The sequence below is a fragment of the Arachis stenosperma genome, chromosome 8, assembly GCF_014773155.1.
Source record: "Arachis stenosperma cultivar V10309 chromosome 8, arast.V10309.gnm1.PFL2, whole genome shotgun sequence".
In the NCBI taxonomy this organism is placed as follows: Eukaryota; Viridiplantae; Streptophyta; class Magnoliopsida; order Fabales; family Fabaceae; genus Arachis; species Arachis stenosperma.
Window position 1 is genome coordinate 52,234,733 of NC_080384.1, and position 24,345 is coordinate 52,259,077.

General features: G+C 30.8%; 2 protein-coding genes and 1 long non-coding RNA gene across 3 annotated transcripts; all 3 read right to left on the bottom strand.

The window, feature by feature from the left end:
• Nucleotides 1–3,794: 3,794 nt before the first annotated feature.
• LOC130943677 (serine carboxypeptidase-like 45) lies at nucleotides 3,795–9,333 on the bottom strand. The gene is made up of 10 exons (XM_057871664.1): nucleotides 9,020–9,333; nucleotides 8,838–8,939; nucleotides 8,648–8,743; nucleotides 7,624–7,716; nucleotides 7,409–7,488; nucleotides 6,405–6,695; nucleotides 6,196–6,320; nucleotides 5,185–5,277; nucleotides 4,968–5,085; nucleotides 3,795–4,462 (listed from the first exon to the last, which is right to left on the bottom strand). The coding sequence occupies exons 1-10, from the start codon at nucleotides 9,270–9,272 to the stop codon at nucleotides 4,310–4,312; spliced, it is 1,404 nt and encodes a 467-aa protein (XP_057727647.1). The 5' UTR covers nucleotides 9,273–9,333; the 3' UTR covers nucleotides 3,795–4,309.
• Nucleotides 9,334–16,386: 7,053 nt separating this feature from the next.
• Nucleotides 16,387–20,191, bottom strand: LOC130946190 (putative pentatricopeptide repeat-containing protein At3g47840). The gene is made up of 4 exons (XM_057874864.1): nucleotides 17,774–20,191; nucleotides 17,503–17,573; nucleotides 17,288–17,361; nucleotides 16,387–16,951 (listed from the first exon to the last, which is right to left on the bottom strand). The coding sequence occupies exon 1, from the start codon at nucleotides 20,189–20,191 to the stop codon at nucleotides 18,002–18,004; it is 2,190 nt and encodes a 729-aa protein (XP_057730847.1). The 3' UTR covers nucleotides 16,387–16,951; nucleotides 17,288–17,361; nucleotides 17,503–17,573; nucleotides 17,774–18,001.
• Nucleotides 20,192–22,184: 1,993 nt separating this feature from the next.
• On the bottom strand, nucleotides 22,185–23,723 carry LOC130946488 (uncharacterized). The gene is made up of 4 exons (XR_009072285.1): nucleotides 23,350–23,723; nucleotides 23,129–23,222; nucleotides 22,903–23,006; nucleotides 22,185–22,604 (listed from the first exon to the last, which is right to left on the bottom strand). It is a non-coding gene; the product is annotated as an uncharacterized LOC130946488 (long non-coding RNA).
• Nucleotides 23,724–24,345: the final 622 nt, after the last annotated feature.

Genomic DNA, 24,345 nt, shown 5'->3' on the forward strand with positions numbered 1-24,345 from the left:
CAGAAGCGTGGCAGGCCTGTCGGTTCCAAAGATAAAAATCCTCGAAGAGAAAGAGGTAAAAACGATTCCTGTTGAAAAGACATAGTAAAGACACTGGCAGTTGTCCAAATTCTGATATAACGCCAGAAGACGTTCAGGTACCTGAAAATTGTGAAAATGAGATCTCAATAAATTATGTCTTTACAGGAGAGAAATGGGACCGAAATAAGACAATTGTCAATGAAATATTTGCATATAATGTGGCATTAGATATCATGCATGAAAGTAAGGATCTTGAGCCAAGATCAGTCGAAGAATGTCGACAAAGGAATGATTGGCCAAAATGGAAAGAAGCCATGAAGGCTGAATTAGACTCACTTGCAAAACGTGAAGTCTTTGGACCTGTAGTCTGTACACCTGAAGATGTAAAACCTGTTGGATACAAATGGGTATTTGTGAGAAAACGAAATGAGAAAAATGAAGTTGCAAAACGTGAAGTCTTTGGACCTGTAGTCTGTACACCTGAAGATGTAAAACCTGTTGGATACAATGGGTATTTGTGAGAAAACGAAATGAGAAAAATGAAGTTGTGCGCTAAAGCCTGACTTGTGGCACAAGGTTTTTCACAAAGGCCCGGTATAGATTATGAAGAAACGTATTCCCCCTGTAGTGGATGCGATAACATTGCGTTATTTGGTCAGTTTATCTGCATATCATAAACTGCATATGCATTTAATGGATGTGGTAACAGCCTATTTATACGGCTCATTAGATCGGGATCTATATGAAAATCCCTGAAGGACTAAAGATATCTAAACCATCTAATGAATATTCGCAAGGGTTATACTCAGTCAAATTGCAAAGATCTTTATATGGTCTAAAGCAATCTGGACGAATGTGGTATAATCGTCTTACTGATATCTGGCCAAAAACGGTTTCAAGAATGATGATATGCCCGTGTGTTTTCATAAAGAAAACAGCTTCTGGATTCATTATAATTGCTGTGTACGTTGATGATTTAAATATCATTGGGACTCCTGAAGAGATTCCAACAATTATAAAAACTCTAAAAAGAAGAGTTTGAGATGAAAGATCTTGGAAGAACTAAATTTTGTCTCGGCCTGCAGATCGAGCATATAAAAAGTGGGATCTTTATTCATCAAACAACATACACAAAAAAGATCTTGAAGAGATTTTTTATGGATAAGTCACATCCATTAAGTACCCCAATGATTGTAAGATCTTTAGATGTGAAAAAGGATCAATTCCGTCCTAAAGAAGAGATGAAGAATCCTTGGTCCTGAAGTACCATATCTTAGTGCCATTGGAGCGCTAATGTATCTTGCTAATAATACGCGACCTGACATATCATTTGCTGTGAATTTACTAGCAAGATATAGTTCCTCTCCACCAGAAGACATTGGAGTGGAATCAAACAAATCTTTCGATATCTTGGGACGGTTGATATGGGATTGTTTTATCCCTATGGATCCAAGTCACAACTAGTTGGCTATGCAGATGCCGGATACTTGTCTGATCCACATAAAGGGAGATCTCAAACAGGATACCTGTTTACATATGGTGGAACAGCTATCATGGAGGTCCACGAAACAGACGATTGCTGCAACATCCTCTAATCATGCCGAAATACTGGCAATTCATGAAGCTAGTCGCGAGTGTTTTTGGCTGAGGAGTCTGATTCAATATTCTGTCATCATGTGGACTGATTGATCATAAGATAGCTCCAACTGTCCTGTTTGAAGATAATACAGCATGCATTGCTCAACTTAAGGGTGGATACATCAAGGTGATAGAACAAAGCTATTTCTCCCAATTCTTCTTCACTCATGACCTTCAAATCAAGGGACAATTGATGTCCAACAGATCCGTTCAAGTGATAATCTGGCAGATTTATTCACAAAGTCACCCAAAATCTTCTTTTGAAAGATTGGTACATCAGATTGGGATGCGCCGATTTCGAGATATAAAATAATGTCGGCAAGAGGGGGAGACTGTACTCTTTTTTCCTTGGTCAGGTTTTTTTTTTCCCATTGGGTTTTTCTTGACAAGGTTTTTAATGAGGCAGTCCCCATCACTAAAGGATATTGTACTCTTTTTCCTTCACTAAGGTTTTTTTCCCATTGGGTTTTTCTTTAGTAAGGTTTTAACGAGGCAATAATCCTAAATGGACATCCAAGGGGGAGTGTTGTGATAAGATTGAATAGGTGGATGTCCATTCTCAAGAGAGATTGAATTTAATGAATGTTGAAAATGTTACCTTTTGTATGCCTATAAATAGGAGGTTAATCCTCAGGCAATACACAAACAAAAGCAATAAAATAATTCTCTCTCTCTTTTATGTTGCAATACTTCTCTCACTCTCTTTATACTTCTTTATATTTTATATTTGTTACCTCTTCCTTGTTTATTTATTTAGTTATTTTATAACAATTTGAGTTTGGATTTGCATTTTTCGTCTAAAAACATTATTTTCTGATTATTAATTGGGTACTAAGAGAGGGAACAATAAAAATTATTTCTCTCTCTCTCTTTCTTTTTTTTTTACGAGTAATTCTTTGACTTATTTGATTGGAGGGAAAAATTATAATTAGATTAACAATTTACTTTATATGTACCACTAGTAGATATTTAATTATGTATTAGTATATCAATAAAAATTATTTAATTTAATTATTTATTATCTAAAAAATCATGTATTTGTAAAATATTTAATTGGATGATGTACAGTAAGTGTCTAATAATAAAGGTGATAATAAAAAAAAATTTAAATAACGTTTGTTTTGAAGTATTAGGATAAAAATTAGAAAATTAGGACTCATAATGTTCGTTAGTCTAGAGGTATTAAAATTTTAATTTCTATTTTTAAAATTTCAGTATTTCAATATCTCCAAAAGGTGAAAACACAGAAAATTAAATTTTTTTGGGATAAAAACTAAAATTTTAATAACATTTTATACCTAAAATACTCCTATTTCAATTAATTAATATTAACTTTATTCTTTATGTAAATTAAATTAGAATTTCATTCCTATTTTAATCTCTGTCTTCCATTTTATATCAAATACTCTCTCTCTTAATCTTTATTTCTCAATCTCATCTTCTGTCGCTCTTCCAAATAATACCGAATCCTAAAGTAGATTTCCAGCATTGGTGAGTGGTGAGTGGTGTGAATACTTACAAATACATTTTTTGTTCAAATCAGAGAAGTCAAAGAGGTACAGAAAATTAGAATCGATAATATAATTCTCTTTGCACACTAGTACTTGGCTTAGTTATTGTTACTATAGTACATACAATTTTTTTAAAGAAAGAAAATGTTAAAATTAATTGGTAAATATTAGATCAAGTGTTAAAATGAATTCTTTAAACATATTCTTAAATCTTTTATTAAATTTCTATCACTTGAAGGGGGCACAATTTATTATGAGCCCCATTTTTCTCTTCATATTTGAGCATAAAAAAAAGTTCTTTGTTTTTGGTGTTGTTTGTGAAGCACATCAGCACATGTGCCTTTTCTCATTTTCCCTGTCTTAAGCCTGAACCCATGTTCTGTATGCTTAGTGTTTTTTAATTCAAACATTATATATTTGTATTTAAATATAAATATAAATTAATTTATTTTAATATATATTATATATTAATAATTAATTTTTATGGTATAGTTACAAACTAATAATGAGTATTACTATTATCTCAATTTTATGGCGTAATAATAATTAATAACTAGAAACCATTGCATTATAATGAGAAAACTTAAAAAAAAAAGTTAGATGCAAAAGCAGAAAAATTTATATTACATGGTTGATTCACATTGTTTGTACAGAAATTCAGACAAAGACAACTCTCATATTCTGTTACAAACTTGCAATTCCTTTTTTTACAATAATTTCTTACATAACAACAACAACTTACATTTGTGACAAAGCCCAAGTAACAAGAAAAGGACACAAAAATGTACGGCAAATCCAACCCCAAGAAAAAAAAACCTTCACATTTTCTTCTTTTTTTTTTTTCAAATTTTTCTTTTGACATTATGCATAGACACAAATAGATTGATTTACAAATGTAAATAAATAATATATGGGGTATGAAGTGACAACCGTTATACTTACAAAATCTAAACTAAAAGGAACCGACTTAGGTTGTTCGAATGGTCAATTCATTTGTTCGCTTGAATAAGTATAGGGATTCAAATCCCACCTTATGCATGCAGTAATTCCGATGGAATAATCTTTGACCTATTGAACTGGAAGATATTGTAGGCAAAAAAAAATTCTAAACTAAAAGGGCAATTTCTCTTTTTTGGGGTTCAAAAAATTTGTGGTAAAGGCCTGCCTTGTAGGAATGAATTGAAAAGCACAAATGATCTTTCAGGCTGTGAGAAAGGTGCTTCATGTGCTGCCCCTCTTACTGTGGCAAATGAAAGCATATTGTTCCCATAAACTTGAGTCCATCCACCAACCTAAAATAATAACATAATTTCATTATTAATTTTAGATTAATAAATTTCTAATGCCTATATGGAATTCGAATGAGTTTAATTTTGATGTATTGTCAGTATAAAATTTTTTAAAATTAATTATTTTTACTAATGTAAAGTTATTTTTATATAAAATTAATAGTTAAAAAATTATTAAATAATAATTTAGCTAAACATATCAAATTATTTAATAATTCTCAACTATTAATTTTATATAAAGACAACTGTATCTGAATTTTCACCCTATTAGTTATTATGTAAAAAAATTTTAACTGATAATACATAAAAATTAAATTCAATTTGAATTAGAGTAAACCTCCATATTCATCACAAGAAAGCTAAAATCATCTAAAATTTAAAAATGAACAAATTTATCTCTCATCATTTGAAAAATGTTGATATATAAATTATTTTTTATTAAAAAAGTTTGAACTTATATATATATATAGATATAAAAGAATATTAATATGTATAGTTATATATATACCTGTTGACCTTCAAACCATACACTATAAGGGATTGTTGTATTAAGTTGTAATTGTTTTGCCAACTTTTGAACCAAAGTGCGGCTTCCAGTCAGTGGAATCACTGAATCTTGATCTCCACTGTATTGAGAAAAATAATCAACACATGGTTAATTATGTTAATTAATTAATTAATTAGCAGTGAAAAAAAGGAAGCATCTGAAAAGGAGAATATTTTACCTGTAAATTAGGACCCTAACTCCAGCTTTTACTAGTGATCCAACAAGAGGAAGTGTAGGTATTTCCACATTAAGCATATCATAGTCCAATATGCTGTCACCACAAAACACATTATGAACAAGGTCATTCAATTTTCATAGATCAATTTTGTAAGTTATTATTAGATTACCCTTTTAACATATATAATATCATAATTTTAATTAAACATAGATAATATCTTGTTATTAGGTCTTTCATTGATTTAATAACAGAATGATTCTGTCACTTTTGATAAATTTTATTTTTTATCTATAAATAAGCTCATTTCATTATATAAAATAATTTTTTTTATTTTTATTTTCACTTTAGTACTTACTATCTTGTGATTTCGTTGCTTTGGATAGAATTTATTTTTGACCTATAAATAAGCTCGTCTCATTATATACAATAATTCTTTTTATTCCTATTTTTACTTTGTACTTATTATCTTGTGATTTTATCACTCACTGTTGATCAAATTTATTTTTGACCTATAAATAAGCTCATTTCATTATATAAAACAATTCTTTTTATTCCTATTTTCACTTTAGTACTTACTATCTTGTGATTCTATTATTTTTTATAAAATTTATTTTTGACCCACAAAATAAACTCGTCTCATTATATAGAACAATTCTTTTTACTCCTATTTTTACTTTAGTACTTACTATCTTATGATTCTATCGGTTTTAATAAAATTTATTTTTAACCTATAAATAAGCTCGTCTCGTTATATAAAATAATTTTTTATTCCTATTTTTACTTTAGTATTTACTATCTTGTAATTCCGTCGCTTTTAATAAAATTTATTTTTGACTTATAAATAAGTTCGTCTCGTTATATAAAATAATTCTTTTTGTTCCTATTTTCACTTTAGTATTTGCTATCTTGTTTTTCCGTAAATCGACTATAAATCTTAATTTTGAATGACCAAAAAATCTATACAAAAAGCACACAAAATTGATTACTAAGAAAGGATTTAATTTATCTTACTTGCTGCAAACATCCCATTTTCTTACACCAACAAGCTTGGCATGAAGTGCTTGTTGTACATCTCTTCTATTCAAGTAGTTTGTAACCTTGTCATCTACGCACACATCTACCCTCTCATTCTTTTCCTGCCACAAAAGTAAATAGTAAAAAAGTGAACAGTAAATAGTAAATAAATAAATGAGATTAAATTAAAGATTCACAAGACTCACTTGGGATTGAGGACAAATAACCTTTGATTGTGAAAGCACAGAGGAAATGCAAACATCAAGAGTGACATCATATTTGTCAACAAATTTGCTTGTTTCTTTGCTAACTTGTCCCATTACCTCTGAACAAACCATGGAAAGTGAATCTCTATAGTACTCACTCACATATCTTGAATAGTTACACACATTGCTGAACATCTTGTACGTTGAATCTGATATTAGTCCATGAGACCAAAAGAACTCTGCCCTTGAATTGAAATCTGTGGCGTATTCTTCTAGAACTGGATTACCCAACTGCATTTCCATCATCATACTACCTTAATTACTTTCTTAATATCTTAATTACAAAACACAAATAATCTTTCTTTTTAATCATCACTAAGTTATATTATTCTCGATAGTCGACATACCTATTAGGGTTTGATAGGTCATACATCGAGTATAATATAACTATCTTTAGCTTAATTAATTTCTTTATATCTTAATTATAAAATACAAATCTTTCATTTTAATCATCACTGTATAAATTATATTCTCGATAGCCGACATACCTATTAGGATTTGATACGTCATACATCAAGTATAATATAACTATCTTTAAATAATTATTTCGTAAATAACACATAACTTTCATATTACTAACATATATGCACATGCACATATATGCGCACACATTATTTTTTATCGACATACTTATTAGGGTATACGAGACATCGAGTATCACGATAATGAGTTCGAGTAAAGAACTAACTTTTTCAACCAGTATCAGCCAATTTTTTAAAATTTTAGATTCTAGATCTAAAATTTTAAATTCTAAATTCTTAATTCTAACTCTAATTAGATCTTAAATCCTCTAAAAAACAAGGGTTAAAAAATAATTATACAATAGAAAAAGTTAACTAATATTAACTACTCAAAAGTTGATTTCTATATTTTTTCAATGATATTTTCTAGTATATTAGAAATAAAAAATGATGATGATGATAAGTAAATTTCTAATAACTTACAGCTATTCCTTTGAGATTGAATATCCTTTTCTTTGAATTCATTTCAATCATGAGCTTTGCAAGTTGAGGAACATAATGCCCTAAAAAATGTTTAATTAATAATATACATCAATATGGTTGTTAGAACACATAATGGCTAATAATTAATGTAACATGCTTTTGTAATGAAATTTAATTTTCTAGACTTTTAATTTAATTATTTAATTTTTAATTACCTGCATAACTTTCGCCAGTTAGAAACAGATCTCGGTTCTTGTATTGAGGGAACTTGTTGAACCACCGTTGAAGAAATACAACATTGTCCCTAGCTTAAGAAATTAAAAAAAAAAACACTTTTTCAGAAGACAAAGTGTGTAAATAATGATTCAGGGACAATAAAAAGGTATAGTATTCCGATGATTCTATTCATATATTCCTTAAGGAACAAGAGATGAGTAATAATGATAATAACGTAAAGTTACTATACCAAATATGTGTGAGCATAACTATTATTTTTCTTTTTTTTTCTTCTCTTTTTTACCATTAATCACTGTTTTTATGCCAACTTTTTTTAAAAAAAGCATAAGAAGCATGGATATGGATTATGGTATGTGTCTTTCCCAATACAAGGTATAATTTAAAAGGGTCTTTCTGAAGAGGAAAAAACTTACTTTTCCTTTTGTAATTTATTTTCTTTTTCCCAAAAGATTGAAGTAAAAATAAAATAAAGGGTCCGAAGTAAGGTTATGTTCTATTAAGGGTATTATTAACATGGAATTGGACTAAGACTATTTTTCTTTTTAATTTTAGGTTGGAGTCTTAAAAATAGAGAAAATAGTCCAAATTTTTAATTAAATTAAGATTTAATTATTTAGTTGTATTGGTTTATATAATTTTATTAAATTTTTAATTAAATTTCTATATATTTTTTTTAATTGAGTCCATACACTATTTTTAATTTTGTAATTAAATTATTTTCATATAAAAAACGTTACTACTAACATAATATTTTTCCCAACATACACGCGGTTGTCAAGATCTAATTAAGTTTTTAATTATGAATACTTTTAAGTTGCAAAGAATATTTAGTTAATTCTAATATTTTTTACGTTATAAAGAATCTAATTATAAAATTAAAAATAGTATAAGGATTTAATTGTAAATTTGATAAAACTATAGAGGCTAACAGACTAATTAAACCTTAAATGATTTGAGATTGAATTTGAATAATAATAATAATAAAAAAAAGTTGATAGATACCTGTTGCCTCGTCATTGATTTGTAAATAGGAGGAGCTACCGTTGGCATAAGAGAACCCCACTCCAACTGGTGTCTCCAAATACAACATATTTGCTTCTGAAAATCTCAATTATAATTATAATAAGAAATTCACAACATTTTATGCTATCTACTACTTATTAGAAATTGCATTAATATTGAATTATAGTACCTTTATTCCAACTATATTCATTGTTAATAAGAAACTCTCCATTTGGCCTAAATGGTCCATTTTCAGAGAATGCACCAACTCCAAGTGATGAACAACCGGGTCCTAAATAAATAAAGCATCAATAAAAAGATTAATTAATATATCCAAATTCATTTGTGTTTATGAAAAGTAGTATGTAGTACCTCCATTGAGCCAGAGAACGAGAGGTTTTGAAGAAGGATGAGTTTGTGATTCAACAAAATAATAGAAGAGATTCTTGTGCTTCTTTTCATCAACACTTACATATCCTGAGAACTGTTCAAATTCTATGTTTTCTGCTTGTCCTGGAAGCATTCCAATTCTATCTTCATTTCCATCAAAAGACGATGGAAAACTCAACACTTCCAATAATAAACTCACATGAAACAACAACATCACTGCCATGCCATTTCCCATGCTTTTGGATTTAGAGAGAGAAAGAGAGATCAGAGGAGTGAGGCAAAGAACACTATAGTCAAGAGTTTTTGTGTGATTTGTCTTCTATTTAAAAGGACAAGTTTTGTATACCTCTATTATGTTAGATAATATCCTTTAATTAATTATTAAGGAGACCACTTTAATAAAGATAGTCAAAATGTCTTTTTTTAAAGACGTTTATACGTGTTATGTTATTATTGGACATTTTTATTAAATTAATTAATAATTTATTTTTTAATAAGTCAGAACAAAATCGGTTTATTATTATAGCAACAATAATAAACTCAAGTGTCTGCATTATAATTATTAAATTCGATTTAATCCGATCAAATTATACGATTTCAATTGAATATCTTTAAATTTTTTGATAAAAAGACAAATATATCCTTGACTTTTGTTTTGTGGACATTTAAATTTCTAAAAATTTAAAAATACAATTAGATCCCAAAAAAATTTAGATTTATTGTTATTGTTGCAAAAAAAATCGATTTTATTCTAATTTATTAAGAAATTAAAAAATAATTGATTCATTAATACGTTCAATAATAATACGATACGTAAGCATTTTTACAAAAAGACATTTTACGTGTTTTTATGAGAGCATCTTCTATTAAGTTAATAGTTGTTGATGAAATATATCTTTTTTTAATTAATAATTATTGGATGAAATATATTTAATTAATTCCATGTCAATTCATATTTTATTTAATATTGAATAAGACATATGTTAGGAGAGAGTTAACTTGGATTTTGAGGTGAGTTAATTTGAAAAATAATGGTAAATTTTCAGTGAGCAATAATCTAATAAACATGAAATAATCCAGTCTATCTGTTTGTGGATATTGTATATTTTGGTATTAATTGAAGAACAAAAACTACTCAACTCATCAAAATATTAGTGTAAAATCAATCCGAATAACATCTATATATATCTCATTTAATGATAAATATTGCAAAAGTCAAAACAAAATTACATATATCATATATACATATAACCTAACTATTATTTAAAAAAAAAAAGAAAAAAAATGGTAGCCGGTGAGTAGAGAGCATAGAAAAAAGGGGTTTGAAATGTGGGGCAGAATGTGGGATGGAATTTATGTATTCTATTCTAAATATGATTGCAGTCTTAGCTTTATGATTGCAGGCCTGAAAATGGTGTTGAAAGAGATGTGACACAGGTACTAATCACCAAGCTGTGCCTCTTTTGTCTCATAAACTAAATTAAAAAAATAATTATGACACATAGTCTAAGTTTTCATCATATGAAAATGAAATTACCTCTATATATGTATATGCCTTGATTGAAGGACTAGTTTAATTCCTTCTCAAAAATAATATTTACATTTTGTTTTTTTCTTAATTGATGCATTAGCATCAAAGATCTTATATCCTTGATGGGTTTACTTTTCAAGACTTGAAAAAAAAAAGCAAAATTTCCTTTTTAATAACTTTTTGAGCAAATTATTATAATGAGATTTTTAAATATTTGATAAATTTAATGTGATTTAATTTGTTTTAGAATTATGTTTATAAATAAATATAAGTGCATCAAATACATTATTATAGTAAAATAATTAAGTCAGAAAAGAAAAAAAGGTTTCAATTTGAATTTCACCTATCCTTAAAAAGAAGTAAATATAGTTTGTGCTATTTTATTTATTTATTTTGTGGAATGAAATACATGAATAAATAAAATGCCACATTTCTTCGTAAGATTAAGTGTGTGTTTGGATTTCCGTTTGTAAAAGTGAGTTTGCATAAAATTGATTTTACAAAATTAATTTTGATGAAAAGTAAGTTTGGGTTAACGTGATTTATGTTTGGCAATATTTGTATCAAAATTGATTATAGCAAAATAAATGTTGTTTGGATTATACTATTCAAAATCACTTTTAGATGAAAAAGTACTAAAAGAGACATCAATTTATTTTTTTATATACATGCAAAAACATAACATAACAAAAATAATATAAAAAATATTTATTATATAAATAAATAAATATAATAAAAAAATTATGAAAGAGAGTACTATAAATTTTATAATGTTAAACAAAAAAAATATTCTATACTTTTTCTAATATTATCCGTACTCTTTAATTTAGTATTATTTTGAACTATAAATTTTCGTTATTTATGGCTCTATTGTTACTTATAATTAATTTTTTATTTATTTTGTCCTTTTTTATAGAATCATAGTTTATATTATACAAAATTTGGATAATAAACTTAGTATATATTAATTACAATTACAAATTTTACAAAGTCAAAATAAAAAATAAAAAAATTAATATAAAACAAAGATAGAGTATATCAAAAAATAAAAAAAAATAATACAGATTAAAAAATAATAAAAATTTCATAAAATCAACCACATATATCATATGAACAAAAAAATACAATAAAAACTAAATAAAATACATATAAATAAAATAAATAAAAAAATTTCATACACAATATAAATACAATGTAGTAAAAGATAGAAAAAAAAAGAATTCATATGAACAAAAAAAATAATAAAAAAATCATAAAAATTAATAAAATACCTGAAAAATTATAGCACTATAAAATATAAAAAAATCAACAATATTTATCATATGAATAAAAAAATACAATAAAATAAATAAAAAATCATATAAACAAAGTAAAAAAAAAATCATAAAAAATATACATATAAAAAATAGTATAGAAAATGATCAAAAAAACTCAGATAAAAACATAACATCATAAATCATAATACTAAAAATTAAAATATGAAAATGAATACTAAAAATAATAAAAAATTAAAATATTCAATTTACTAGTGATTGAAACAAATATGAACGATTTTGATGGAAAAAAATAGAAGAAAGAACTATGAAAAAGTAGAAAGAACTACACAGTGAAGCTTATAGTTATTGGTATCCTTCTTATAGAAGAAAATAAAGGATAAGGTTAGTAAAAAAGAAAAAAAATTTTCACCTAATTTTCTAAAAGTAATCAGCAACCATGAACGTGAAACGCAGAAGCTACAAATTTTAGCTTCTTCTCAACGTGGTTTAGAGGCAGAATCGTTTCTGCGTTTAGAAAGAAAAAAATTGACAAACATAAAAGTGAAACTTTCAAGAAGCTCAAACGCACTTCTTTCTTCATCAACGTGTTTGCCAAACACACTCTAAGACTTGAGAGATAACATAAATCTGAGATACACAGTTCCTTTTTGGATTTCCCAAAAGAAAATTGTTTGATTGATTAGCTTTTATTGATCAACAAGTACGAGCAAGATTTGGAACATAGACAAGATAATTGGGTACAGAATGGAGATTCCAATGAAAATAGAGCCATCCTATTTTTCCAATAAACCATTGCATTTTAAATGCATTTGTGCCTTTGTCAGAGAACCTACATGTTCTAAAGTGTAATCAAATGCTTCACTGACTATAAAAAGAACATGGAAAAGGAAAAATACTCATTAATGAATTTAAATGATTAATATATAGGAAAATTTTTATGAGTTTTAAGAACATTAATATTAATTATGTATATATTTTATAATAAAAATTAATAAAATATTAATATTCTTAGTACATGTGATAACTACTTTTCTAATGTATATATATACTAGCATGCTTTTATATTCTTTTTAGTTGAATTTTAATAGTAAGTTTAATTATTTTGCTGATTTTTATAGTTTTATTAAATTTATAATTAAATTTTTATATTTTTTATTAAATTTTTACATTATTTTTAATTTTATAATTAGATATTTTTTAGTAGAAAAAATTAAAATTAATTAAATATATATCCACAAATTAAAGTTATTAACAATTAAGAACTTAATTAGATCTTTGATTATATATTTTTTGAAAAAAATATTTTGTTAATTTTAATATTTTGACATGAAAAACACTTAATTATAAAATTAAAAATATTGTAGATATTTAATTAAAAGATATAAAAAACTTAATTGTAAATTTGATGAAACTATAAAGATTAACAAAATAATTAAACTATTTTAATATTAGTGATAACAATTATATTATTATTTAGTAGTATATAACCCTTTCACACAGAACCTATGCTATTTAAAGAAACAAGATATGGGAATGAGGCTTGATGCCCATAATAAGTGTACCGTTGAAATTTGATATAGATTATTATTATTATAACACAAGTGGAATTGGAAATGAAATGAGCTAAGCCCTATTAAAAAGCCTAATATTTTTTTATTCCCCTTTGTGGTGGTTAAGAGTTAAGACTTATCTTTATGTACTTATGTGGGAATGAACCTGTTCTATTTGACCAGTTGTGTAAAGCCATTTCTTATAATCATGATATTTGTAACACATTGATTCTTATTTATTTATTTATTTATTCTTCAAATACACCTTTTTGTCCTTGTGGTGCAAAAGCAAGAATATCCCCCACCACCATTCATAACTTGTATATTTCTTTTATTTTTTATTTTTTATTTTTTAATTTTCATACAAACTCACATGCTAGCCTCTATGGAGCCACATGTCTCCCATGGTGGCCTCAAACCTTTCCACACCAGCTTCCATGTGGGTCCTTCCTCAATTCACAATTCACAATTTCATTTGCACAAATTGTTGCTATTATTGTAATGAACTTCACATCTAGAATTTAGGATTTTTTTTAATTATTTTTAAGTTCATTGGTTTATTAGTTTTATTACCAAAGAATTTTAGTTAATTTAATTTGACCTAATTTGCATTACTTTTAGGGAAGTATTAAGTCTTTTAGCAATTTTATGTTTATTGCATAGAGAAAAAGTCAATACAATTGAATCATGGAAAATGTGAGTTTAATTTTTATTATAAAAAAGCATTTTTTATGAATAATCTATAATTACTTTTATAACATTCAAAGAATCTCAAATTATATCTTCCTACTAGAAGGATTAATGTCAAACCTCTATAATTTTTGTTTCAAAATATTATATTATGATAGATATGCAATCACGATATTTATAGGGTTAATTTTTTTAGATATTGAATAAATTCTCGTGTAACACTTAATTATTAGATTTTATAATAATTTTTTTTAATTTTAAAAATAATATAATTCGCAAGAGATATATTCTACTTTTAATATTTAAATATACAGTACACAAAAAACATATTATATATTTTAATATTAAATATACAATACACAAAATGTATTCTCTTATTTTTAAAATTTTAAAAACACCATAAATTTAATAACTGAATATTATATCAAAATTTGGTCAATATCTAAAAAAAATTACGTATTTACTATTTATAGGTGTTTGAAAATTGAAATGGACAAAATCACAAAATTCAACAATAGATGAAGGTGAGAAGAAAAAAATGGTTTGGCTTTAGTCATAGTGTGTGTGATTGCTACAAAACCTTGTCTCCATAGACCACTCTATTTAATTTAATTTAATTTCATAGGCTTTTATTTTATCTCCGTAAGATAAGGAAGAAAAAGGAAACACAACATTTTGAATGAGTATGAAAAAAAAAAACCAAACTATAAAATGACAAATTTGTTTGAGAATGATGCTTCTATTATACGTGCAGCTCAAGGAGCTGGTAAAGGAAAAGAGAAATTAAATAAATAAAAAAAAATGGTCCCTACCTAGTAAGCTTTTACAAAAGGTTTCTGAAATTTCATCATTACTAGCACTACTCTAGTGTGTCACTGATTTCTTTGGTATTCTATTTGACCCTCAAAACCAAATTCTAGTCCTAATCCTCAACCAACTCCAAAACAAAAAGTGATGGATAAAAGGAATAGTAGTAGGTGCTTATAATAATGCTTGGGAAAATTTATGTAACAACTAGGAATAATTGAATATGAATGTGTATATTATAATTATAACAGTGTATATAGAAGTGGTTAATAATGTGACTTTTGAGCATCATACTTGGAAAATGTGTGGGAAGAAGAGTGCAAGTGAAGCCTATACTTTTGGATTCTTGCAAATATGGCAAAGGCATGCCTTCTTTTTTATGAGTAATAATATTTGTGTTTTATTTAGTTTAACTTTTTTTTACACTTGAAATTTTGGGTCCTTTTCATCATACTTATTAAAATACACAAGTGGAGGCAAAGCTTATCCACTTTTACTATTAAACTATGCAAAGGCTTTGATTCTTTTTATGATATGGGTAACATACATAGCCACTATTGGTGTCCAAACAAAACACAAAGATATATAATAAATTAAACTCCGCGTGAGTATAGAGCACCATATAATGTGACTATATATATCATGAGACTTGTTAGGTTAAGTAGAAAAAATATATGTAATGATTCTTATGCTCAAATTAGTATGGGGCTCCGGAGATAAGAATTTATAAGGCATATTTTGGATTTGTGGAGTATGTGATATTATTTAATGGATGATATAATGCATAAGGTTATTTATAAAAATGTTGAAATATGAACGGGTGGCATATGGATTCTGTATTGGATTGGATCACTTAAGAGTCTATAATGTCCCTGTCTATGATTATTGACAAGGTTCTCAAAATGGTTATTAAATTTAAATGGTTAGAAGTTTAAAAATTTAAAACTTTAATTAAAGTTGAATTAAGTATAATAAAATAATACATTTTTTTTTACAAAAAATATATACTTTTAAGAAAAATAAATTTTAATTGATTATCTAGTAAAATCTTGGATCGGTTGATTTGGTTCATTAGTTTTTGACCAATTTTACTATTTTTTGACCGACGGAATATCAATTCATTTTTTTTACTAAGACAGACTCTAAATGCTCAACTTTTAGTTAATCCGATTGAATTGACAAATTTAGTTCGATACTCAAGCCATGATTATTTAAGTGCATTACGGACAAGATTAAGTTAGCTTCGGAATTTCATGAGACCTTAACCAATGCTCGCTATAAGATAGATCAAACAAGAATTGCAATTGAATTGATGCATATATTGGAGAAAAAACCAATTAAGCTTTGATGTAATGATGTGCAATACGATTATTGATGGGTTATGTAAAGAGGGGATAGTAAATGAGGTAGAGAAAATTTTCACTAAGATGATTGCACGTGAAAAAATGGGTTTCTCCGTGTATATATATATAAGGGATAATTTAGTCATTTTACATAAATGGTAATATACAGGAATTTGGATCCTCTAAAATTTGAATTTCACTTTAGAAAGTGATCTCTCACCATTAATTTCATAAGTGGGACTAATAATAAATATGAAAGAGAAATTATTCAAGAGTAGAAGATCATACTTTACTCTCTAAAATAAAATTTAAACTTTAAAGGATTCAAATCCAATATACGGGTACCCAAAAGACAGGAATTTATTTAAGGGGTACTCGTTCTCCATTCCCACAAATAGAAAAATCCCCCGTTATCCGTCCCCTGATGGGTAAATCCCTGCCGATACCTGCCCTGCCAAAGAAAATTGCCATCCCTAGTTTATAAAGCAGTAAAATAAGCATGTTGTAGTTTATGATGCTCTACAGGGTATATTCATGGCAAAGAAAAAGGAGAAAAAAAAAACAGTTTGGTGTACATGCATTCCGGGTCTACGGAAGGACCGCACCAACCGGTGTAATGTACACAACCTAACTTGATAATTATATTGGTGGCTGTTTTCACGGCTTGAACCATGACCTTGAAGTTACACTTGATAATTACAACCGTTGCTCCAAAGCTGCTTTCGCAAAAACAAAAAAAAAAAAACAAAAAACAATAAAAAAAATAGTACACATCAAAATAAACCTAGATGAACTATGTTTTTTACCCACAACACACAAACTTCATACATACAAGGAGGCAACCCACTATCTCCGTAAAGAATTCTTATTAAATTGGAGGTGATTGTTATAATGCCTAAAAAGTGATGCTTAATTTGCCAAAAAAAAAGTTAAAAATTAACATTTAATTTTACAAGTATAGAAGTAAATAATTTTTAAATATTTAAAATTTACTATAAAAGAACAAGTTAGTTAAAATTTAGGTACCAAGTAATAGACACCATAGAATTCACCTTAATTGGAATATTAGTTCAAAATTGTGAATGTGGTTTGTGTAAAAGCCAACTTTGCTATTCTCTTCAGTCCCCTGCATATCTCGAATCACGTTAGTTAATTTCTAGACTCATTGCATCAATAGAAAAATTAGTTTCTGACGTTATATGCATAAACTTATTCCATGCCAACAATAGAAAGCTAATTTATCAATAATGCATGAGGGAATGCATACCTGTGCCGAAGAAAGAAGGGTTTTGAGGCGAAGTTAACTAGTAAAGCTTGATTCTAGTATTGATAGTATTCCTGCAAATGGTAACACATGAATAGAACATTTTTTTCTTTTTTTATTATGGATCACCAGCCAAGTTATTCAACAATACATTTCACAGCGAGTGATCTAAGGGTACTGTACAAATAAAAAGAATGCATAAATTCACAAGAAGCAAAACTAATATTTACAGGAAGACGGAAAGCATATGCTGTTTTCATCAATGAAAAATTACCTCTTGATTAATTTCTTTCATCCCTCAAAATATCTTTGAAGTCATTTAAATGACGTCTCAGTTTCAAATTCCATAGAAACCTGGTATAAGCTGGATTTTGAGTGTTCATGTGATTGCAGTTAGGCAACCAATTCCCAACAATCATTTGAAATCTATGTAATGTAATGAATGCTAATGGAAAAATTGTGATTGTAGCACAAGCACAATGATAGAAAATTTAGCCTGTTGCTAATCTTCAACATCTTCACTTGAGCATGTTTCCAGCAAAGAGTCTCCTCTTCTTGAACTTAGTAGTTTTAGAATGGCTATGATATCTTCGCTCTGCGGATGAGACTGATCTGCAGACACAAATGAATGTAAGTGATCATTGACATTTATCCAAGACCAACCTGGCTCTTTTATTACCCCCTTTGACTTCATTAGCTTCCTTATGTACGCAACTTCCTCCCATCTCCCCTTGGCAGCATATATGTTAGCCAGGGTGATGTGAGTTCCTGCAGAATTCGGATCCAAAGAAAGTATTTTTTCTGCTGCTCGTCTTCCTCTGTCAACGTCCCCATGAACCCTACATGCTCTAAGTAAGGTAGACCACACAACATCATCACTACTGAAAGGCATGCTTCGTATCATAAGCTCAGCTTCACTCAATCTTCCTGCTCTGCATAGAAGATCAATCATGCAACCATAGTGCTCTTTTGAAGGACTGATCCGATACTCGTCAATCATTGACATAAAGTAGTGGAAACCTTGATCAACCAATCCAGCATGGCTACAAGCTGTCAAAACCCCAATGAAAGTCACATAGTCCGGTTTTAAACCAATACTGGGAATCTTCTCGAATAAATGAATTGCCTTTTGGCTGCATCCATGTTCAGCATACCCATTGATCATGGCTGTCCATGATATAATGTCATTAGTTTTAGTCCCATCAAATACTTTAGAAGCTTCTTTTAGACTCCCACATTTTGAATACATACTAATTAGTGCACTATGAACCATTGCTTCATGATCCAGGCCAATGCATAGGACATGAGCATGCACCTGCTTCCCAGGCTCAAGAAGCGCCATGCTTCCACTCACACTAAGCAAGCTAGCAAGAGCAAATTCATTCGGTTTTGGCCCTTCCCTTCTCATCCATGATAGATAGTCAAAAGCTTCTTTTGCATAACCTGCTTGAGAATAAACCGCAATTATAGTGCTCCAAGAAATAATATCTTTTATAGCCATACTACAAAACACCATTGAAGCCGAAGTTAACATCCCACATTTCGAATAAAGTGTAATGAGGGAATTCGACACTGACAAGGCATCCACCAGACCTAGATGCAATACATGGCCATGTATCTGCTGGCCCCATTCTTTAACAACAAGATTCGCACATGCAGAAATTACTGCTGCAAAAGTGTATTGATTGGCACTAACCCCTGATTTTCTCATCCTTCTAAATGCATCCACTGCATTCTCTTCTTCTCCCATCTGCACATATGTTGTAATAAGGGTTGTCCATGAAACTACATCTGGCATCCTCATTTTTTGGAACAATCTCATGACATAACTTGGTTTTCCACATTTATTATACATGGAAGCAAGGGTGTTAATCACAAACAAGCTCTCATCAAACCCTTGTTTTATTGTTTGTGTGTGAATAGCTTTCCCACAATCTAAAGAATTCGAATCAGCAGATGCTTTCAAAGCGATGGCGAATGCATATGAATCACAACCCACTTTTGATCTCCACATTTCAGAGAAGTACAATAATCCCTCTATACTATAACCACCATGAACAAGCCCCGCAATAATGGACGTCCACGATACCACATTTCGGGTTTCCATTTCTTCGAAGACTTTGCAACCATGCTCTACTTTGCCTACTTTCATATACATGTCCACTAGTGAACTGCTGACAAATACCGAGTCTACCAAACTTGACTTCACAGAAAATCCATGCAGTGATTCCCCGAAATATATGTTCATGCCAAGAGCACAAGCCTTGAGTGCAATACTAATCATAAACTGGTCTTTTTGAAGACCAGGCTGGATCCACAAATTTAAGAACAAGATCAACGCTTCAAAAGGGTATGAAGAATTGACATAACCAGCTATTATTGTGGTCCATGAAACCTCATCTCTGTGAGGCATTTTATCAAACATTTGCCTTGCTTTATGCAGTTGACAACATTTCACAAGTTGCTTCAGTTCGGAGTTAAGGTCAAGCATATTATGAACAAAATGGGGCGTGTTTGGATGGACGGAAAATGAAGAGGCACATCGATTATGCTCCCAAACACGTCCCCAGAAGCCTTTTGTGCCATGCAAAACGGCATCCTGCGGCCGCCATAATCGGAGGAGAGAAGCTGCGGAGGGAGGAATGCGGGGGAGCAACAGAAGGAGGAGGAAAAGCGGAGAGGAGGAGGGCATGAATGGAAGATGAAGTTCAGTGCTCTAACCACCATGTGAGGCTTAAGAGGTGAAGAAGAAGAACAGCGAAAGAGAATAAGAGACTAATTAGACTTCATTTGTAAATTAATTATGATATTTTAAAATATAACCCAAACTTATTCCTACATTTTTATAAAAATAACATTTTAGTCATTAATTCCATAGTTATCAGAACCAAACCGATAATTACAACTAGGTCATCGGCTCACTGGTTCAATCAGTGGGTCACTGATTCGCCTGGTTGATCCGGTCATAATTAAATAAAAATATAAAATTATAAAAATAAAATTAAAACCAAAAGTTAAAACTTAAAAATTAAAATGCATATGTTCACAAACATATTACTAACAATCAAGTATCAATTTTTAGACATAACTAATAATGTATAAAGAGATAATAAACTAGCCATTGGTACAAAATATTTTCTCAATTTAAATGAACAAGAGAGAGCAAAAAATAACACAACGGGGAAATCTCGACATCTATATCCTCATAGGACAAATTTGAAGCTTGACCAACATTTTCTTCATTTTGATTTGCATCTATATATACATTTGTGTATTTTTTCACAAATCAATACCAAGATTTGGATCCAAGTAACTAGTTGAGAAAATTTCACCTGCACATATCTCAGGATTGTCATTAGTGGAAAGAGTTGGTTGAGATTGCAATAGACTCATGAGTTGTTGGTACTGGGATGCTGTGAGAGAAAACCCAGAGTCTTTGTCAGCTATATGCTCCTTCTCTTGCTCAGATATTGTTTCAGCAACATGATTCACCTGATTCCTTTGCTTGTTCTGACTGTACCCTGGTGGATATCCATGGAGCTTATAGCATTTATCTTGTGTGTGACCAAGTAGACCACAGTGGGTGCAGAGCGGGCGGTCTCGCTTTCCTTTTTCTCTGTATTGATTCGCTGGCTGGCCTAGGTGTGCTGCAGGAGCGGGCTTCACGGCAAAAGCGACTTGTTGAGGTATCACAATAGAATTTGCCATGCCAATAGCGCGTTGTCGCTCTTCTTGAAGAACCAAAGAGAAAATCTTCAAGATAGGTGGAAGGGGGTCCGATAACAGAATTTGACCTCTTATGTTGGAGAAGGAATCATTCAAGCCCATTAGAAAGAACAAGACGTGTTCTTGATCAAGATGAGATTGGAAGGCTTTTGCTCCTCCACATGTGCACATTGCAAGCGGCCGAAATGTGTTGAGTTCTTCCCAAATTATTTTTAATTTGGTAAAGTACTGAGAAACAGAGAGATTACCTTGAGTTAGGGTAACTAAAGCCTTTTTCAGCTCAAAAATTCTTGGACCGTTGCTTTGAGAGAATCTTGTTTCTAGGTCTTGCCATAACAAAGCTGCAGAACCAGCATAGATCACACTAGCAGCAATATCCTTTGAAATAGAGTTTAGAAGCCAAGTTGTAACCATATCATTCGTGCATTGCCACGATTCAGCAAGCACAGGGTCGATTGTTGAATCTGGTTTAGTGATGGATCCATCTATGAATCCTAATTTTCTCTTTCCACTTAACGCTAGGCGAATTGACCGACTCCAAGATGCATAGTTATCTTCTTGTAATGGTTGAGAGGTCAACACCAAACCAGAATGATCACCAGGTTGTAGTGCGTAAGGATCTTGAACAGAGAATCTTACCGATTGAGGGGCTTCCATCGATCGAGGAACATCCATGGATCTTGAACAGAAAATTGGGAAACGAACCGGGAATTGGAAACAAAAGGAGAAAGAGGTTTGTGAAATTGGGAATCGGAAATTGAAAATTGAGAAGAGGTTTTCTCAAAAAAAATTGGGGAAAGAAACGCGGCGTTGCGGAAGGGAAGGGATCGTAGAATGTGGCGTTGCGAAAGGAAGGTTAGTGAAATTTCATTCCATCTGATACCATATTGAACTTAATTTTGGAAAAAAAAAAATGAAAGACCTCATTCTCATTGAGTTGGTGTTGGTATATATATATGTACAGCAATACAAGTAGTAGCTTAACTAATTCATCATTTGTACACCTGGCATAGCTTGGTAAATATCATTCTAATACTAACTATTAATTCTAATAAGGAGGAAGCTGACGCGAGGCTCGAAGCAAGAATACGACAATGACATCCAGTCCCAGGACGTGCTGCTTCTGCCACCGGCGATGACAAGTGCAGGGAAGGCGCGCGCTGACTGAGAGACGATGAGGAGACTGAGAGCGATGACGAGCTTGAATGCGAGACCGGAGGCTGTGAGAGAGACCGGAGACGAGAGCTTGAGTGCGAGAGTGCGACTGACGAGACTGAGACACTGAGGAAGAGGAAGGAGCAAGGTTCTGAGAACCGGACCGGTCATCAAACCATTCTAGTCACTAGTTCATTGGTCCAACCAATCTAATCGTGGTTCAACTGAAAAAACCGTTTTAAAATAAAATAATTAATAAATTATAAATAAACATCCTAAAACATAATTAATTAATTATAGTCTACTATAAATCTTAAAATATCTTCCAAATTTAAAACAAATGTCATCAACCAAAGCCACATTATCTTATTAAAATACAACCAAATTGATGCTTTCATAATCAATGGTTGAAGTCAATTTTTTCCCCTAACCATGTATTTCAGCACAAATTTAAAGCACACTCACCATTTTTCTTTAACTAGCCTAATATCTTCGCAAGTAAGGTAAAGAGCCATTACATACCTCATCGCCGGGTGAACAAACTCCAAGTACTGCCTGAGCAATACTCTGCTTTGCTCCATTGCTTACCACAATCTGATCAGGAGTATATGTAATTCCATTCTCCTCTGCAATAAAAATTCAGGAAAATTGTCAAAAGCCACATAAGCCCCCATCTCAAAAAATCAGTAAAAAAAAATTAGCCAAAGTAACCAAAACACAAACACTTGAAGTGCATAAATTAGCTAACCCGTCAACTTATGACAAATCGCTCTGCGCAATTCAAATTTTCCGGCATTAGGGGTGTACCGTGTGTATCCTTCGCGAATACCATTAATCCCAGCCTACCATATTCACCACACTTTAATCAAACATTCACATGATCATAATTTCATTATCATACACCTAAATCAAAAGCAGAAAGATGCAGCAATAAAGTACAATTCACACAAAAATAAAATGAGAATTCACCTCATCTATGACGGCAGGTGTATCGAAATCAGGTTCTCCGGCGGCCAAGCGAATAACCGGCACTCCGGCTTCGACAAGAGCAGTGGCCTGGTCACTTATGGAAACAGTCTTCGACAAGAACAGAGCAGAGCAGATCCTGAGCAAGAGGGGGAACAGAGCTAACCGGTGGAACAGGCTGCGCGACGGAGGCAGGAGGCGAGCCTGGCGACGGTGCTTGCTTCCAAAGCGGAAACGGTAGCTGCACGATGGCGAAGGTGGCTTCGACTACAACTTGCGACGGCGCGGGAGCAGTCCGGCGGCTGGACGGAAGCACGAGCTCTAGGGTGATGGGAGGGACTGTGTGCTGCGCCGTTGTGTGGACTGTGGAGTGATGGAGTTACGGTTGGTTGGGTAATGGTTAGGGGCTTGGGGCATCAGCTATCGAAACGGTGGCGCTTTTGATAAAATTAAAAAAACCGGCCAAGTCTCGGTACGGTTCAACCGACAGTTCTTGACTGGTTTGACAGTCTAATGCCGGTTTTCTAATTCTTCGATTTTTGCATATGACCGAATCGTTATTTTTATCGGTTTGTGATTCGACCGGTTCGAACTAATTTTCAGAACCTTGGGAAGGAGACATTCATTGTGCAGATTAGGGTTTTGCCTCTCCTTTACTAGAAAACGACGTCGTTTTCAAAATTTAAAAAAGGGTTAAGTACGATTTTGGTTTTTATGATATAAACCAATTTTTTTTTTGTTCTCAACCTTTTTTTGCATACAAAATCGTCTCTAAAATTTAACTTAGTTTCAAGATCATCTTTTTGACCTAAATCTTAAAATTTTTGACTAAAATACCCCTAATAAAAAAATTATAAAAAAAAAGAAGGGGGAAGGGCGAGGGATGGACAGACGTGGACGCTAGTGTTCGACGTCGATGCCAGCAGATTTGCGAGGGTGGACATCGCACGCCACTCGCCGTTTCTGCTCCTCCTCTTTGTTGGTCACCGCTGCTCCTCG

Bases quoted from the DNA above. Each gene is read 5' to 3' on its own strand.
- LOC130943677 (XM_057871664.1), bottom strand. From the start codon at position 9,272: ATGGGAAATGGCATGGCAGTGATGTTGTTGTTTCATGTGAGTTTATTA. The intron at 8,940-9,019 runs GTACTACATACT...TTATTTATTTAG, and splicing joins CGTTCTCTGGCTCAATGGAG to GACCCGGTTGTTCATCACTT. The intron at 7,717-8,647 runs GTATCTATCAAC...TAATTTCTTAAG, and splicing joins AATCAATGACGAGGCAACAG to CTAGGGACAATGTTGTATTT.
- LOC130946190 (XM_057874864.1), bottom strand. From the start codon at position 20,191: ATGCCCTCCTCCTCTCCGCTTTTCCTCCTCCTTCTGTTGCTCCCCCGC.